Here is a 17,576-nt window from a genome sequence, read left to right on the forward strand (position 1 = left end):
CGCCTGCGCGCCCGGGCTGGCCGCCTTTCATAGGCTTGTGCCGGGGAGTCCCTCCTTCCTGCCTGCCTCCCCCCGCCCGGCGCCTTCCCCCCGCGATGGCGGAGGACAGCGAGTCCGCGGCCAGCCAGCAGAGCCTGGAGCTGGACGACCAGGACACCTGCGGCATCGACGGCGACAATGAGGAGGAGACGGAGCACTCCAAGGGGTGGGTAGCCGGGCGGGCGCGCAGGGCGCACGGGCTGGCGGGCTAGCCGGCCACCCGGGGGCCGCGCGGGGCTGCAGCCCGGCTGGGAGGGCTGCTGGGCGGCCAGCGCCTCCCGGAGCCCGTCCCTGCGGCACTGCGCAGCGCAGAGGCCACGCGGGCGCACCGAGCCTCCGCCTTGGCTGGGCTTTTGTGCCTGCGGGGGGTGGGAGAGCCGCTCCCCTTTGCGCCTCCCTTGCAGGGGGGCATCGCCAGCCAGGCTGCAGCTGCTGCTGGGTGGCAGCATCTCCTGGCCGCCGATCTCTCTCTCTCTCTCTCTGGGCACAATGGAGTGCTGCCCGCTTGCTCCAGCTGGCCAGTCTGTGATGATGATGGTGCCTGTGGTGTGGGAGGCTGCCGGCCCTCCCCCTTCCTCTTCTGGCTCTTCCTCTCTTTCTCTTCCCACTCACCCACCCACTCACTCATCCACCCACGTTTCCTTTGTGGTCATCTACCATTTTTTTGCAGCCCAGCTCACTTAATGCAGCTTTGCACCTTTTCACCATGCAGCCTGGAGTGGCGGAAGGATTGGGCCTTCCTCCTCCTCCTTCTCCATGCATACTCCAAGTGGGGGGGATTCCGATCCACCATAGTGAGTTCTGAACCAGGCGGGGTGGGGAGAGCTTTTTCTGGAGCGATTGACCAGAATGCAGGGCAAAATGTGACCTCGTGTGGTGTCAGCTCCTGTCCACCCAGGCACGCAAGGCCTCCGAGAGGAATTTTATCAGGGGGTGCAAATGTTCTTTGGGGGCCCGTCCCAGAGGGGTGAAACCGAGCAGGGGAGGGTGACGAGAGGGTGGGCAGAGCAGGAAGCAAAACAAGACAGGGCCTGGGTGGCAACAGCTGGAAAAATCTTGGGAGCCCATGTCTACCAGGCTTCCCAATGTGTACCTGCCTGCACAGCACCTGCAGTTAGATACAGTTATTGGGGAAAACCAAACACACTCCTAAGTCTCTCTAAAATCTTTTAAATGTAGAAAATAATTGCAGAAGATTATTTAGGCTCATACTATAATGGAAAGCGCCCTGTGTGGCCCAGAACTTACTTCTGCGGCAGTTGTAGTCCATAGTTGTGTCCCTGAGCTCCTATACGCTTTCATGGTTATCAGATCCACAAGCCAAAGAGCTACTGTAGCAGGCCAGTTTCCTCTCAGATTTGATATTGTATTAAGGAGTGCCATGTATACGTTCCTCAACCTAGCAGATATGGCTTGCGGCAGAAGCTGCCACTGTGCGCCCAGCATCCCATGCACTCGGCGTGTTTGGATGAGATCAGAAAATGTAAGATCCCAGGACATTTCAGGGCCCCCTCCTTTGGCTCCTGGGCCCCCTTTTTGATCCTGGGCCCAAGTACAATTACCCCCTTTACCCACCTTGCATGGGCCCTGCGTGCACCTGATGTAGGCTGTCATTGGTGATCTGTAGTTCTGCTGCTGCCATCCCATTTCCCTGCCCCATCCTCACCTCTGGGTCTTTCTGCAGGTAGACAAAAGGGCTCTTGATTTATAAAAGCTATATTTTTGGGAAACTCGCTTTAAAGCTATCACACAGGCCAGCACACATTTTGCTGTCTTAAAAGTTAGACCTATTCCCAGGTATATTTGGGGTGCTGATTCAAAAAATGACATCGGTTTTGCAATCTCACATCTTGTTTTGAAGAGATGACATAGCCTCATTAGTCAGTGGTCAAGCAGCTTTCTTGTGAGGATTCCTATGCCATGGCTTCTTCATGAGGAAGCTGCTTGAACCATTCACTAATGAGGCTATGCCAGATGTTCAAAAGTAGATGTGCTGGGGCAAAACTGATGCCATTTTTGGAATCAGGACCCCAAATTCATTCAAAACCACCATAAATTAAAAAAAAAATTAATGACCCTCAGTGTTTCAGGACTGTGTTATCTGAGGCAGGGTTCGGTTACTTGGAGAAAGTGGATAGAGAGAATTGTTTCTGCTTATTGTCTTCTTAGAATTGAAGAGCATCCAAGGAAATGGATTGGCAGGAGATTCGAGGAAGGCAAAAGTAAATTCTTTTTGTATTTTTTTGCGCAGTGCATAAAGCATCTGTGGAATTCATGGCCACAAGATTGGATTGTGGCCACTGGCTTTAAAAGGGAATTGAACAAATTCATGGATGAGAAACCCGTCAATGATTATTGGCCCTGATGGCTGTTTGTTGCCTCTATGATCAGAGTCAGTTGATCAGGAGGAGGCATAGACTGTTGCGTTCGTCTTTTGCTTTTGGGCCACTGTGTGAGCTGAGATGCTGGACTCAGTGGCCGTTTGGTCATATCCAGTTGGCCTTTTCTTATTATCGTAACCCTGAACTGGTTTTAAATCGCAAGGCTCAACTCTTGGTGCAGGCAAGACCAAAAAGATGTGTGCAGACATGTACAGAGTTCATTTCCCAGACTACTGATTAACCACCTCTCATTCAATGGGGAGAGACTGGAGAATGGGACATGGCATGTCAGACTGCGTGATTTCCAGGGAGACTTGAGCGTGGCATCTTTCTTTTTAAAAACACAATTGTTGCACATAAAATTTCAGGGAGTTGAGTGTCCTGTTCAAGCCATTTGAACCCAATGCTACCTAGAGAGTAGAGAATGTATAGAATGCTAACAATAACTGTTCTGCATGCCTGTAATCCCTTGCAGGCTTCCTTGAGTCCAACGTAAGACTTGGATTGGAATCTTGTCTACACTTACTGTAGAGGTAAATCCCTTTGAACATAGTAGGTTTGACTTCTGAGTAAACATGCAGGGAATTGCACTATCGGATGGTGAATTGCTATAGCTTCCGATGTTGCTGCTTGTGACTGAAGATAGTGTTCAATGTGATTAGTACACGAATGTGTCTTGCAAAGACAAAAACTGATTTTTAATTCAACTTCATTAAATAGCTCCTAAAAAGTAGTCTGAGCTCAGCAAAAGTAAAAATAAATTGGCCCAAAGAATGTGCTTTAGGGTCGAAATAAGATGTGGAGTGGTGTAGCAAACTTTTTAAGGAGTTATAGTAATACACATGCGCACACTTGTGTGTGTGTGTCTGTGTGTATAAGAGAGCCTTTTCTCTGCTCTATTGTGTTTTAATTCTCTTTTTCACTTTATTTAGGTTGTGATTAATTTTACTTGAAGCATTGTACTTTGTTTTATGGTTTTAAGTCTGCTCGCTGCATTGAATGGAATGGCAGGATAGAAATGTTCATATAAATGAAAATATATGGTGTACTTTGGAAGTGCCATCATCTAAGTAGTGCTTCCTTCTGATGGGGAACTGTAGTCAGCCTTAGTTCCCAGATGTGTAGATTTGTATGGTACACATCTTTGCCTCAGTCATGCTTAAAGCACTTAAGGCGTTCACTTAAAATGTCATGTATGGCATATCTCCCTCCCCTGGTTTCCTTGTTCATTTGGTTTAAGAGTTTCTGATGCTCAGTGACATTTAAGAACACAGGATCAATTTGATAATCGCTATCTTCAAATGTATAGTTGTGTCATTAACCTCAAAGGTTAATTCCTGCCCTCCATAGACTTCAGCTATCAGTCAATCTCTTCTGCGCTTCATGAGATAACAGAACTAATTAGAGTGACACAAATTTGGCTACTCGGGGCAGAAATTGTACTACATTCAGTTGAGTCAAATGAATTTCTGGTAGTTGCAGGTAAAACACAGCAGAGCTTGTGACAATGCTTTGTTTGCGTTTCCAGTATTTCATGCATTGATCAGTGGTTATCTAGGGCTGCAGTCCTTTATACACTTACCTGGGAGCAAGCCCTATTCACCTTAATGGGACTTTCTTGTCCTTTGCCCTGTGGCTCTTGAAAATAGCTGTTTTCCTTCCTCTCTTTGGCATCCTCTCAGATATTTAAGAATTGCCTGTTTCACCGTATTTTGCTGTGTTGAACAGTCCTCTCCCTTCAACTTTCTTGAATGCTGACACCAAAAGTGGACACCTCTATTCTATGCTGGTTAGCTGAAGTATGTAAGGCTTCTGAGAACCCAATCCAATTGGGCTTGCACCAGCCCAGTTCTGGCCCACACTGTCGCAAACGTATGGCAGGTACACCTGTGACAATCTGCACCGTTCAGGCACTAGGGGTGGCTCAGCTCGAGCTTGCACTGGGTGAGCACCAGGCAGAGGACTGCTGGGCAATGCCCGGTGGCAGAGACGTAAGTCTGGGTGGGGCGGAGGCATTCTGGGATGGGCGAGGGACAGGGGAAGGCGTGGCAGGAGGGAGGGGGCATTAATGGTGGCAGGCTGCGCTGCCGTACCCTCACCTGCTCCTGGCGCAGGAGACCTAACATGAGTCTCATCAAATCTGCCCTGCTCAATATCTGGCCCAGATTGAAGGAGTCTCATTGGGGCTGCCTGGCCATTACATGGGATAAGGAAGTGTAATCTCTCTTACCCCAAGTAGCCCCAGCGCTGCTTCCCAGCCCCATGGGATACAGCGGTAGCCATTTCGGTACCGCGGCAGCCCTGGGTGCAGGGAAGCATGGAACTGTCTGCCTGTTAGTTGCAAGGCTATTTGAACGATGGTGTTATAAAGAGGTGCCTAGGCTTGGGATTCCAATTTTGGATCCCAATCATTCTTATTTCTACCTGCACGTAGAAGCCCAGGCACTCTGCTGCTTTCTGACACGAGTCTTCTTCTCCACTTGCAGTTCAGATGAAGAGATCCAGAAGTGAGAGAGGCCAGACAGCTTAGTATTGGCAGACTTGTAAATAGCCACTGGCCTGATCATCTCTAGCCAGGAAGACTTACTTCCAGGCAAGCAGCCAACAACATTGTAAAGTGATAGAGAATTGTCCCTCTGCTTCCTACAGTACATTTATGTGCCAGAAGTAACTAAAATAGGCGTATCTGTACTGATGGCATGCATATTATAGTATTGCAAGATTGTAACAACTCTTGCTATTGTCAGCTTATCTTCATAGCTTGCGTAGAAAGGATGGCTAGCTGTTGGCTGGTCAGATTGCCTCTGACTGTGTCCCTATCTCTTATATGAGTCTGCTTTTTGATCAGCATTAGTTTGAAATTAAATTACTGCTGGGTGTCACTGCCCCCCTGAAATGATTTGAATAATCAGCGTGGATGGTTTCAAAGTGTAGAATAATGTTGGTTTTCCATGTCATCACAAATAGGTAGGGCAGCATCTTTTGTTGTTTAGCTCTGAACATGTTGTTCCCCCCGTCCTCATTTTCATCTTTTCTTGTTCAGCTACAGTGTTACAAAAAAAGTTTGGGCTTCAACCTAATGCATATTTGCTGGTATCCTATTGGATGCAGTGGGACTTTTAGATAGATAAGAGCCCAATCATGAGGTCAGTGTGGCCATTGGCTCTTCCATTTCTGCAAAATGTGTTCAACCAGTGGCCCTTATTCCATTAACTGTGTGATATTACAGGGCCATGAATCATGCCATACACTCACTTAAATTTATCGAACATCTTGACACATGCTCAGAAACCAAACTAATGGCAGGGAGAAAGAAATGACAAATGGGACACAGTAATAAATACAATGATGAAATTGATCGTCTGTTTACCCCCTCCCCATGGCAGATGAATGCTTATGTTGTAAGTCATAAAGGAACAAACTTACTGGGTGAATAACTTTGCTGCTGGTTTATGTCATCTAGAATCTTGTTGAAGGATGGAAAAATATTTTAGATTCCTGTGCCCCAACTTACATTTTAGGTTCCCAGGTGGTTGAGCTGCCAATATTTTTTTTCAATCCTGGCTAAGTATTTTGACATTTTGGAGAAGGTTTGTCTTCATTTCATCTTGTAACAGAGGGCATGTCTGCACTGCAGACTTTCAACATAATTTTGTGCATGTTTACTTGGAAGAAAGTCCCATTGTGTTCAATGGGGCTCACTCTTAGGTAAACGCAAATAGAATTGCAGCTGGTTTGCTAGTCATTTCCTTTCTCCAGGAAACTTGGTAGCTGTAGTGCTATATGTAGGACTGGGAAAGTTGAGAGAATTTTCAACATCACCCTTCCTCCTCCAAAGCAACTAAAATTCCCAAGATTCTTTGGAGGAAGCCATGATAACTTAAACTCAGTATCAGTAGAGATGTTTGAAAATTGTGTTATTTATTTTACACAGAAGTAAACCCTAAGACTTAGGCTGTAATCCCATCTTACTCACCAGGTACAAACACCTCTAAACATCTATATAGCTTTGTGGTATGAATAAATGACCATGCCAGAAATAACTAGAAAGTGTAACGACTAGGCATTCCGTTCAAGAGCTGGCTACAATTATGTTACAGGCTTTTTTCCCCTTCAAGTAACTGACACTTTTGCTTTTTAGTGTTCAGAGCTGTTTCTTTATGCACAGATGTGTGGCAAAGGGTTTGCAAGCTCGCGGGGTGTTTAAAGATGTGATCGTGTCAAATGTCTTGCCGTGTTTAAAATTGCCTGCTTTGGCGGCACCGAACACAAAATCCCTTTTGATCTCAGGCTTCGCTTCCCATGCAAGGAGGGGCATTTGTAACCTCTCTCCTTGGTATGAGATGAGCATGCGAATGAAGTCACTTTTCTGTCTGCTGATGTCAGGTGGAGTTTGCACCCTGTTGACCACAAAACAGTCCTGTGATGCTGTGGTGATGTGCTAAAATAATGCCACGGGCAGTAGAAGGATGCACAAGCTTGCTGCCAAAAATAGTATCTCAGAAGGCTCTGGGGGTTGCAGGTATCAGCATCTTTTGCATATGGTCTCTTCTGCTCAGTGCTGGAGTGTATATAGCATGGCTCAGATATGCTAGGCTTATGTTTTCCTTCCTTAGAATCTCTTGCTGTTCTTTTTCATGCTAAAGAGCTTTGCCACAAGGTGCTTCTTCTTTTTTTCCTTTCATATAATTGTTTGGGGGAGGAAGATTACATCATTTTGCTCAATTTCTAAATACGCAAGTTGCATGAACATGTTTCTACCCAGGCTTTACCAGAAATGGTTCTTGATTCCACTTTGTATAGGCTGGCACATGATCTAAATCCTGGCTTTAAAAAAAATTAGGTTGTAATTTAATTTTATAGATATGTGCAGCTGTGTTGATGATAGAGCTGCTTGTAGTGTTGTAACTATAGCAGCAACGGTCCTCTGTGAGGCCAAGATAACAAGTACACCTTTCACATTGTCAATCGTTCCTACCTTGGAAAGTATATTTTCTTTGGTATGGAAACTTGGATTAAAGGCACAACCATTACATCTTCCTACATACGCATCTGACTACGTCTGGAAAACGTGTCAAGCATTGACAGTGTTCTTCCTAACCTGACCTATAAATCTTGCAATCTGTGTTAGAAAAAATGGGGGGAGATAGACGTGTGAGGGATTGACATATAAATAGGGAAGAATGTGTTGTATTGAACTCATCCTCCAGTCAGAAGAAAAGGAGAATCAGCTGGTGGTCCAGTTGCTTGCAACACGAAGCTTGGGTGACCAAAGAAGCATATTGTGGAAAAAGTGGGTCTTGATGGGAGCATAAGCCCCAACATACACATTATGGCTGTCGTATTTGGAGCTGCCAAAAGATGATTCAAATGGTAAGGAATCCGCAAAAATGAGGTGTAACAAACACTTGTATCATTGGTTCATTCCAATCACATGTCCTGATGTCTGTACCATCTGTACACACCTCCATTTTTCAGTGCCTTTTGCTTGGGGGCCATAACATTTGAATTATTTACCTTTTTAAGAGAAGAGGGAGTAGCTTACGAAGCTGCTTTATACTGAGACCATTAAGAGTTTCACCAGTGGTGCTGTTCTGTGTCCTACTGCCTTAACCGATCTGGTGGGTTGTGACCAGAGATGGGGCCTTTTTGGTAATGGCACCCTGAGTCTGGAGTGCTTTCTCCATTGACACTTGCCTGGCAGTCAATTTTATTAACCTTTGGTTATTGGCTAAAGTTCATTAGCCAAGTTCTTAGTGAATAATCTTCTAATGCTGCTGTTTTATTTTACAGTTTTTCTACTGTTGGAATTGTTTATTCTTGGCCTTTCCCTCTCTTTTACTTGGTTTTTATTACTTACATTTTTAATTGATTGTTTTCATTCTTGTTGTTAGCTGCTGTGGAAGTTTTTCTACTTAAAAGAAGAAAGGAAGTGAGTGTGCGAGAAAGAAATAAAATTATGTTCTCTGTCACTACCTGTTTGTAAAGGGAAATGATAACACTTTCCAACAAACTGCTTCACCAAGAGGAATGACACTTACATTCTGAACAAACTAAAGGAAGAATGACCCACTCCAGCATCTTTGATCCCCCCACTGAAGTCTATAACTTCAGCAAAGCTCTGAGCATGTATACTGGACAGGCTAGTCCTGCCTGGCTTGGGCCCTTACAGATTACGGTTGCAATCATATACATACTTATCTTGGAGTAATTTCCATTCAACTCAATGGAATTTAAGTAGACATGGCTACAATTGTGCAGTTAGCTACCTTACTAGTGTGCTTGCATGATTTAAAAAAGAAGTTAGCAATCTATTCCATTTTTATCCTGTCCTTTATCCTTGCTCAGGGTGGCATGGATGGTCCTCTTCTCCTCCATCCCATTTTAACCCTGTGAAGTAGTTTAGGCTAAGAGAGAGTAACTGGCTAAAGATCAAGCAGTAGCAGGGATCTAGGAGGTCAGGCATGCAGACAGAAAAGCCAGAGGTAAGTATGCAGCCCAGGTCAGGCCAAAGTCAATATTCAGAGCATGGTTAAAGAAGCTTGAGTAAGGCACATGATGGCGGTCATGCAGATGGTCAGGTTCCAGAAATCCAAGGAAAGACAGGGCGCAAGAGTGTGCCTGGCTGCACCAGTGATGAGTTGTTCAGGCTAAAGAACCAAGGTGGAAGGAACACTTAGTTAGGGCCAACCAGATCCCTGTTTACTTACCAGATCAATTAGTCTGACTGGGCTGCCATACCCACACCAGCCATTAGTTGTGTGGCGCTGCTGTGGAGCAAAGGCCAGGCTGGTTGCTCTGTCTACCTGAGAACTGCCCTGAGATGCCTGGGCCCCTACTAACAGATTCTTTGGTTTGATCCCTCTGGCACTATATAGCCAGGGAGCTTCATGGCTGAGTGAGCCTTCCAGGTCCTCTTGCAACACCCTCCCCGCACCAGTTTTCTAGATCAGCAATTTTCGACTGTTTCTTTCTCACGGCACAGTGACCTCTATGGTCTTCTCTATGATCTTTGCCTCTTTTGATGTCTTTTTTGGCTTGTGGAAGAGTTTTCCAGTGATTTTCAACCGTTGTGCTCCAAACTCCCACAGCACATTTGTGGACCTTTTGTGGCACACCAGTGAGCCACGGCACACTGGTTGAAAATCACGATAAGGTGGTCCAGTGTAGCATGCTACATGGAAAGGTAAAATACCCTGAAGCAAAACCCTTTCCCTGCCCCAAATAGAGTTGGACGCTGAGCACATGCAGTAAAATCTTCTACCAGCCTTCCCAGAGAGAATTTGCATAGTTGTCTTAACATTTATTATTGTATTTGTTTCCCAACTTCCTTGAGGTAAGCTCACCATGGTATTTTAGTTTTGCTGCAACCCTTTGCGATAGCTTATGTTGAGAGTCAGTGGTGGCTCATTCATAGAAATCTTGTTGACTTCAGAGCTGAGCGTGGAATTGAATTAGAGTTTCTAGCACACAACATAACTTCAGCCAGGATGTCATGTAACGTGACATGTCACCATAAAGAATAATATGTAAAGGAATAAGAAACTTACTGGTTCTCTTGTGGAGTCAGGTCTTTGAACTGAGACCTGGACATCTGAGGAAGTTATCAGGCACTGAGAAACTTAATACCAAGACACACAGCACAGTTCTAACATAAGAACATAAGAACAGCCCCACTGGATCAGGCCATAGGCCCAACTAGTCCAGCTTCCTGTATCTCACAGCGGCCCACCAAATGCCCCAGGGAGCACACCAGATAACAAGAGACCTCATCCTGGTGCCCTCCCTTGCATCTGGCATTCTGTTACATAGCCCATTTCTAAAATCAGGAGGTTACACATACGCATCATGACTTGTGACCCGTAATGGATTTTTCCTCCAGAAACTTGTCCAATCCCCTTTTAAAGGCGTCCAGGCCAGATGCCTTCATCACATATCCTGTGGCAAGGAGTTCCACAGACCAACCACATGCTGAGTAAAGAAATATTTTCTTTTGTCCTAACTCTCCCAACACTCAATTTTAGAGGATGTCCCCTGGTTCTGGTGTTATGTGAGAGAGTAAAGAGCATCTCTCTATCCACTTTATCCTTCCCATGCATAATTTTGTATGTCTCAATCGTGTCCAAAATTATGCATGGGAAGGATAAAGTGGATAGAGAGATGCTGGTGCAAGGGGGTGGGGTTTGCGACAGTGGAACTTTGTTCCACTGTAATAAAACAGCTGTTGATTGCGTGCACAATGCTCCGCTGGTGGCCATTTTGTGAGCGTCGCAGCCTAACTGCTGGAGCCTGATGCATCCACTGGAGCTGGTAAGCCAGTGGTGTTGGTGGGTGGAATGGAGTGGGGAGGGGGAGGTGGAGACTGGGGCAGGCAGAAGGGTGGATTGAGGCCAGAAAGCGGATGGTATTGGCGGCAGCGGTGCCTCCAATGTCCTAGTCTCCTTCCCTGCCTAGATCTACCTTGGGACCACTTGGACTTGCACCAGCAAAATCACTGGTCTAAGTAGGCCCAGCAGGGCAGTATACCCAGAGGAGGCTGCTAGGACTCTCCCCCCCCCCCCCGATGTAGCATCCACTCTGGTGGCACAGCTGCTTTGGAGGGGGATTATTTAGGATTGGGCTGACAGTAGAGGTACAAAAGCCTACAATACTTGGCACTAATTCTTGCCTATATTAAGTCGCATGGATAAGTAATGGAATTGGTTTTATCCAAAGGCAAAATATTACAGAATGTAAAGAAACACTAACACACTTCCTTCCATTGCCCTTTTGTACAGAGGTTGCTGTAATTCCTGCATGGCCTTTATCGTGTATGAAATAATGAACCTCTGTCTCCCAGGACATCCATGATGTATTTTTTTTGTAAGACCTAGAAATCATTTGCAGCTCACCATGTTTACCCAGCACTTCCCATGTCCTGACTTTGGCAGAAGAGTTGAAATCCAACCAGTAAAGGCTGTTTCCCATGGAGGCTTGAGATAAAGAGATGTTTGCTTGTTCCCAGTTGACAAGGCCATCTCACATCTGTGGCAGGATAAACAGAACGCACGTATTTTGTTCTCTTGGTTCTTTAAGGTCTGTGATGCTCTTGGCCTGTGCTCTCATGTTTACTGACTTGTTAATTCAGGACCATGTTTATTGAATCAGAAAACAAGTGTGCAGTGTCACAAGCCCAGAATATTTTTGGATTCCCTGTAATTATAGTGCCGTCGATGTTGTTTTTGTGGATGCGGTTGTGCACTGAAGAGCTGTACCACGTGACTAGCTGAAGTGATAGTGTGTCTTGAGTCAGCTTGCCTTCAATTTACAGGTGTTGTCTTTGCAAGGCTTAGAATGCGTTAGCCACAGTGGCTCATACATAATGATAATATTATTGTTAAGAATATTTGTCGACTGCTTTTTTGGGGGGGGAAAAGATGTTCATTAAGAGGTTTCTGAAGCAGCAGTACTGTGAAGGTGGTTTCCTGTCTAAAAGTAAAGAAAAAACACGTGCTATGGTGAACAGAGACCATAATTCTCTCCCAGCTAAATATAAAGAAGCCACCACTTTGAAAAAAACTATTCTTTGGCAAGTATAGTTTCTGCAAACAATCTCAGATCCTGACATTTCTCTAGTGCAGAGTTTCTCAAACTGTTTCTCTAGTGGGAGTCAGGACCCACAGGGTGGGTCGGGAGCCAATTTTAGGTGGGTCCCCATTCATTTCAATATTTTATTTTTAATATATTTGACTCGATGCTCCCATGCTATGTAACTGCATTTGGGGAAATGTTACACATCTGTACTTTAACAGGCTACTATGTATATGCTTTTTACAATGATAGTCAATGAGACTTACTCCTGGATAAGCAGTGGCGTCATTAGGGTTTGTGTCACCTGGTGCGGGATGCCAGCGCATCACCCCCCATGCAGTGGGCAGGACAACACCCCAGGTGGTGGTGTCAAAAGGTACGGCAAAAAGGTACGTACGGCCAAAAAGGTACGTATCAAAAGGTACGGCCAAAAAACCAGTGGGGGCGGAGTGATGGTACATCACCCCGCCCCCACTGGTTTTTTGGCCGTACCTTTTGATAGAACAAAGATAGAACACATTCTGAATGAAATTACACATTGATTGATATATAACATGCTGGTTGTTATTCTTCCAAATTATGATTTTCGTGATTTTGGTCACTAGTGGTCACACCCCTTGGGGATGAACTTATTAAAACCTCATTGCAGCAGTTTTCGGTTTTAGCACTGGGAACCACTTTTTAGAATGACAATCTGTCCAAGACCCACCAGAAGTGATGTCATGGTGGAAGTGACATCATCAGGCAAATTAAAATAAATAAGTATAAATAATTAAAGTAAAACAAATAATTAAATAAGCAGAAGCCAGCCCTGTTCCACAAGTGAATTTCCTCTGTAGCTTGCCTGCAATAACACCCCCCTCCAAAACCAGTAAGGTCTTCAGCCCTACCCAGTGACCAGTTCAATTAAAGAACTTCTGTTTAAACCAGATCACTGTCAGGATTCACCTGGCTTTGCAAATCTCAAATAAGTTCATCTTATCAGCTGAAGCCTCTGTTTTGATCCTTTTTAGTGGGGGGGGGGGGAGGCTGCCTTCTGGAGCACTTGTTTAGCTGCAGGTGCATAGGATCACGACCATTCTGGTAGCCTTGCACTCTCCTTCACCTGATCTTTCACACCAACCAAGGCACAGTTGCTTACTCACAAGTAAATGCAACCGTGAGGCTTAGTTTCACTTTCCATAGGGCTCAATACATTCATCTGCTTGGAGGGAGGGACTTCCTTCTCAGTTGTTTTGGGGAGTTGCATTCATTGGATCAGACCATTCTGGTGTCATTGGATTCCTCTCAGCCTGCCCTTTCCGATGGCCTAAGGCATGTTCTCCTACTCATGAGTAAACGCGCGATACAGCTCAGTTTCACTTTCCATAGGGATCCATGCATTTTTTGTTCTCCAGTTTTTTGGCCATAACTTTTGATAGGAAGGAAATATTTCACTCTGGTTTTTTTGCATTGCATTCTACTCGAAATTCCGCATCTGACGGTATATAATATGATGGGGTTACTCCTAATCACCGCAGTTTTAGCATGTCACCTCCCCAGTGTGCGTCACCCCCCCGTGCGCAGCCCACACACCTCTGCACTCGGTGCAGCCCACACATCTTAGCGACACCACTGTGGATAAGTGTGGGTAGGATTGCAGCCTAAGATAGTTAAAAAAATTTCCTGCTAGATGATGTCACTTCCAGTCAAGACATCACTTCTGGTGGTCCTAATGGATTCTCATTCTAAAAAGTAGGTCCAGGTGCAAAAAGTTTGAGAACCACTGCTCTAATCTGTATAAAAGGGCTGGCTACTGCTACTGTGTTCCAGTCTATGAAATTCAGCGAAATTTAAATGTGCTGATGAGGAATGGTGACAGGTCTAGGGCTCAGTAAATCAGGAAGGTCTTTGCCACCAGCCTTGTTTGAAATGGTGCTTTTCTGTGGATCCAAAGTACAGGTCCAGCCTATTTATACACGGATTTTTTATACACAGATTTGACTCAATAGGAATGGCCCCTGCAAATGAGAAGGAATGTGCTGATCCCTGGAGAAGGGGAAAAATGCATCCCTTTAAAATCAGTTTTAAAAACTGAACAGTCCTTTAATAACAGCCTCCTTAATGAGAGAGAGAGAAAGGGCAGCTGGCTGACAATCCATCAATCCTTCTCTCTCCTTCCCCCCTCCCTTCCCCCAGCACGTGAAAGAAAGGGATCATTTTGCATTGGTGAAGGGAGGGGCTGAGTGAAGTGCTGATGGATTGTCTTCTTAATGACTCTTATCTTAGAGTCAAAAGGTCAGCAAGGCTGTTTTTCAATCACTGGAGCAAAGAAACTTTGTTTTTTAAATTGATTTGCTGTAGTACGTTTTTTTTAATCCATGTGAGTGCTTGGAACGGAACCCACACAAATAATTAGTCTCAACCTGTACTCCGTTATCTGTTTCTAAAATGATGACACTTAAAACAGATGTCCAGTTTAATATGCAGAATATTACTGCCATATTTGTCTTTTGTTGTCAAGAAAATGTTGCCAAGAAAATGGCAGCCCTGTATTGAGTCTCCTCCTGTGGCTGCAGAATAGCATCCAATTTAAACTACCTGTTATCCTGATAACATTACAGTGTTGATGTCTGCAGCCAGTCACAGCCAACAATGTGGGACAGTGAACCACACACCCTAATTCAGGGACATGCTGTAATGTTCTGTGTCGGTGAGGCACTGAACATCGTGTGGCCTAGAAGTGACATAACACTTCTGGTCACTAGCCCTCTGAACATGACCAGAACCTTGTGCCAGTCATATTGCAGAAGCCTCTGTGAGCTTCAAAAAGCCCCCTGGAGGTGTTTTAAAAGCACTTCTGGAGGTGTTTTAAAAGCACTTTTGATTTTTGCCGAAAATCGGAAGCGCTTTTAAAACACCTCTGAAGAGTTTTCTGCAGCCCACAGAGGCCACGTGAAGATTCTGTGGGCCTCAGAAAGGCTTCTCGATGCAACCGGAGAACATTTCTGGTCGCATCTAGGAGCTCGTCTGGGTGGTCCAAGAACTCAAGTGAGGCTCTGCCTCACCTGCCTCCAATGACCGCACATCCCTGCCCTAATTACGTCAGGTCAAGGGATAAATTGAACAGAGTTGTGTAGATTATTTATACTTAATTATCAGTCCAGGACTGATGTTTTCTTAAGTGACCCTGTGTTGTTTGCAATGCCATCAAATTGAGAGTGTTCTGAACTCATTTGTGCCTCATAACTTTAATGTAAGCGTGAGAGCAGGGCCCTTGTTGGGAAAAATAACTTTGGGCAGAGAATGGAATGAATCCCTCTTCCCTCCTACCTCATCTTCCTTTCCAGTGCCTTCCAGAAGTAACACCAAGGATAGACTAGGGCCGACACTGACTGAAAACACAATGCTAATCTCTATGAACTCAATGATAAGTATCACATTGGCTGTGTTCTTTTTTCAGCTTCTAGCACTAGAAGCTAGCGCTAGAAGCGCTAGAGAGCTGGGTTGTTGTTTTTTCAGCTTCAGGCACTCTCAGGTCACATTCGTTTTTCAGATTCTAGCATGCTACCCATGCTAGTATTTTAAAAAGCAAGCTCGGAGCTAGAAAAGATAGCCACCTCCCTGACTGTGTCACCTCCTTCTATTTTCTGTCTAATACAAGAACATGTGAGGAACATGGTGGTCTCCATAGTGTATAGTGTATGGCAACAGCATGGCAACCTCTGTACAATTGATTTAAATGACAGATCACCCAGTGGCATTGCTAGGAGGTGCAGGCTGCACCGGATGATGCACACCGTGGGGTGACATGCACTGGGGGGTAACACGCTAAAATCGCGGTGGTTAGAAGTAACCCCATCATATTATATACAGTTGGATGCAGATTTTCGAGCGGAATGCAATGCAAAAAACCAGAATTAAATATCTCCTTCCTAGCAAAAGTTATGGCCAAAAAACTGGAGAACAAAAAATGCATGGATCCCTATGGAAAGTGAGCCGTATCACGCATTTACTTGTGAGTAGGCAAACTTGCCTTAGTCTGTCGGAAAGGGCAGGCTGAGAGGAATCCAACAACACCAGAATGGTCCTGATCCAATGAAATGCAGCCCCCAAAACAACTGAGAAGGAAGTCCCTCCCTCCAAGCAGATGAATGTATTGAGCCCTATGGAAAGCGAAACTAAGCCTCACGGTCGCGTTTACTGACGAGTAAGGAAACGTGCCTTGGCTGGTGTGGAAGATCAGGTGAAGGAGAGTGCAAGGCTACCGGAATGGTCGTGATCCCATGCACCTGCAGCTAAATAAGTGCTCCAGAAGGCAGCCTCCCCCCCTAAAAAGGATCAAAACAGTGGCTTCAACTGATAAGGTGAACTTTTTTGAGACTTGCAAAGCCAGGTGGATCCTGACAGTGATCTGGTTTAAACAGAAGTTCTTTAATTGAACTTGGTACTGGGTAGGGCTGAAAACCTTACTGATTTTGGAGGGGGTGGGGTTATTGCAGGCAAGCTACAGAGGAAATTCACTTGGTGGAACAGGGCTGGCTTCTGCTTATTTAATTATTTGTTTTACTTTAATTATTTATACTTATTTATTTTAATTTGCCTGATGATGTCACTTCCACCATGACATCACTTCTGGTGGGTCTTGGACAGATTGTCATTCTAAAAAGTGGTTCCCAGTGCTAAAAGTTTGAGAACTGCTGCAATAAAGGTGTTAGTAAGTTAACCCCCTTGGGGGGTGTGTGGCACCACTAGTGACCAAAATCACTAAAATCACAGTTTGGAGGAATAATAACCAGCATGTTATATATCAATCAATGCGTAATTTCATTCAGAATGTGTTCTATCTTTGTTCTATCAAAAGGTACGGCCAAAAAACCAGTGAGGGTGGAGTGATGGTACATCACCACGCCCACCACCTGGGGTGTTGCCCTGCCCACTGCATGGGGGGTGGCGCACTGGCATCCCGCACCGGGTGATGCGAACCCTAGTGCCTCATAACTCATAACACTGAGGTCACCTGATTTTTTGGGGTTTTTTTATGAGCCATGCCAGCAGCATGCTTGAAACGTCACTAAAAAAAGAATGCAGCCCTCCAATCTGCTTCCATTAGTGCTTCATGCGTCCTGTTAGCATTGGCAGACAGCACAGAAACAGCCAGACACAGGAGGCAGCAACAGGAGGGCTGCAATCAGGGTCCAGATAAGTCATTTGTGTGATGGAGGGATTTGTGAACCACAGGTAAGTGAAACCGCAGGTACAGGATCCAGGATACAAGGAGATGCCTGTAATGTGTGTTTCCACCCTTAGCTCATTCTAATTCATAGGTATATTTCTAGGCTTGTAGTAAATTCTTCCTCTTTGTTTACATCGAGTCACTTTTTTCCCCCTTCTTAATTGCTTTACAGAAGTCCAGGAGGAGACTTGGGAGCTAAAAAGAAGAAAAAGAAACAGAAGCGAAAAAAGGAAAAGCCAAACTCCGGAGGTACCAAATCAGACTCTGCATCTGACTCCCAGGAGATTAAAATTCAGCAACCTTCAAAAGTGAGAGCCTGGCTTGCTTTTAACTTTGGGAGCTTAGTGTGCAAACCCTAATAGGCAGTGCTA

General features: G+C 45.1%; 1 protein-coding gene across 2 annotated transcripts in view; it reads left to right on the top strand.

Annotated features, from left to right (window-relative positions):
- Positions 1 to 53: 53 nt before the first annotated feature.
- The window catches only part of NMT2 (N-myristoyltransferase 2), a 45,064-nt gene continuing 27,541 nt past the window's right edge, over positions 54 to 17,576 (top strand). Inside the window, exons 1-2 of one of the 2 annotated variants that reach the window (XM_066628511.1) lie at positions 54 to 205; positions 17,378 to 17,513. In XM_066628511.1, the coding sequence (XP_066484608.1) occupies positions 96 to 205; positions 17,378 to 17,513 (246 nt within the window). In that variant the 5' untranslated portion in view covers positions 54 to 95. The remainder of the gene's footprint in view (positions 206 to 17,377; positions 17,514 to 17,576) is intronic. The other variant, XM_066628512.1, reaches the window with a different exon arrangement.

This window comes from Tiliqua scincoides, chromosome 5, assembly GCF_035046505.1.
Source record: "Tiliqua scincoides isolate rTilSci1 chromosome 5, rTilSci1.hap2, whole genome shotgun sequence".
Classification (NCBI taxonomy): domain Eukaryota; kingdom Metazoa; phylum Chordata; class Lepidosauria; order Squamata; family Scincidae; genus Tiliqua; species Tiliqua scincoides.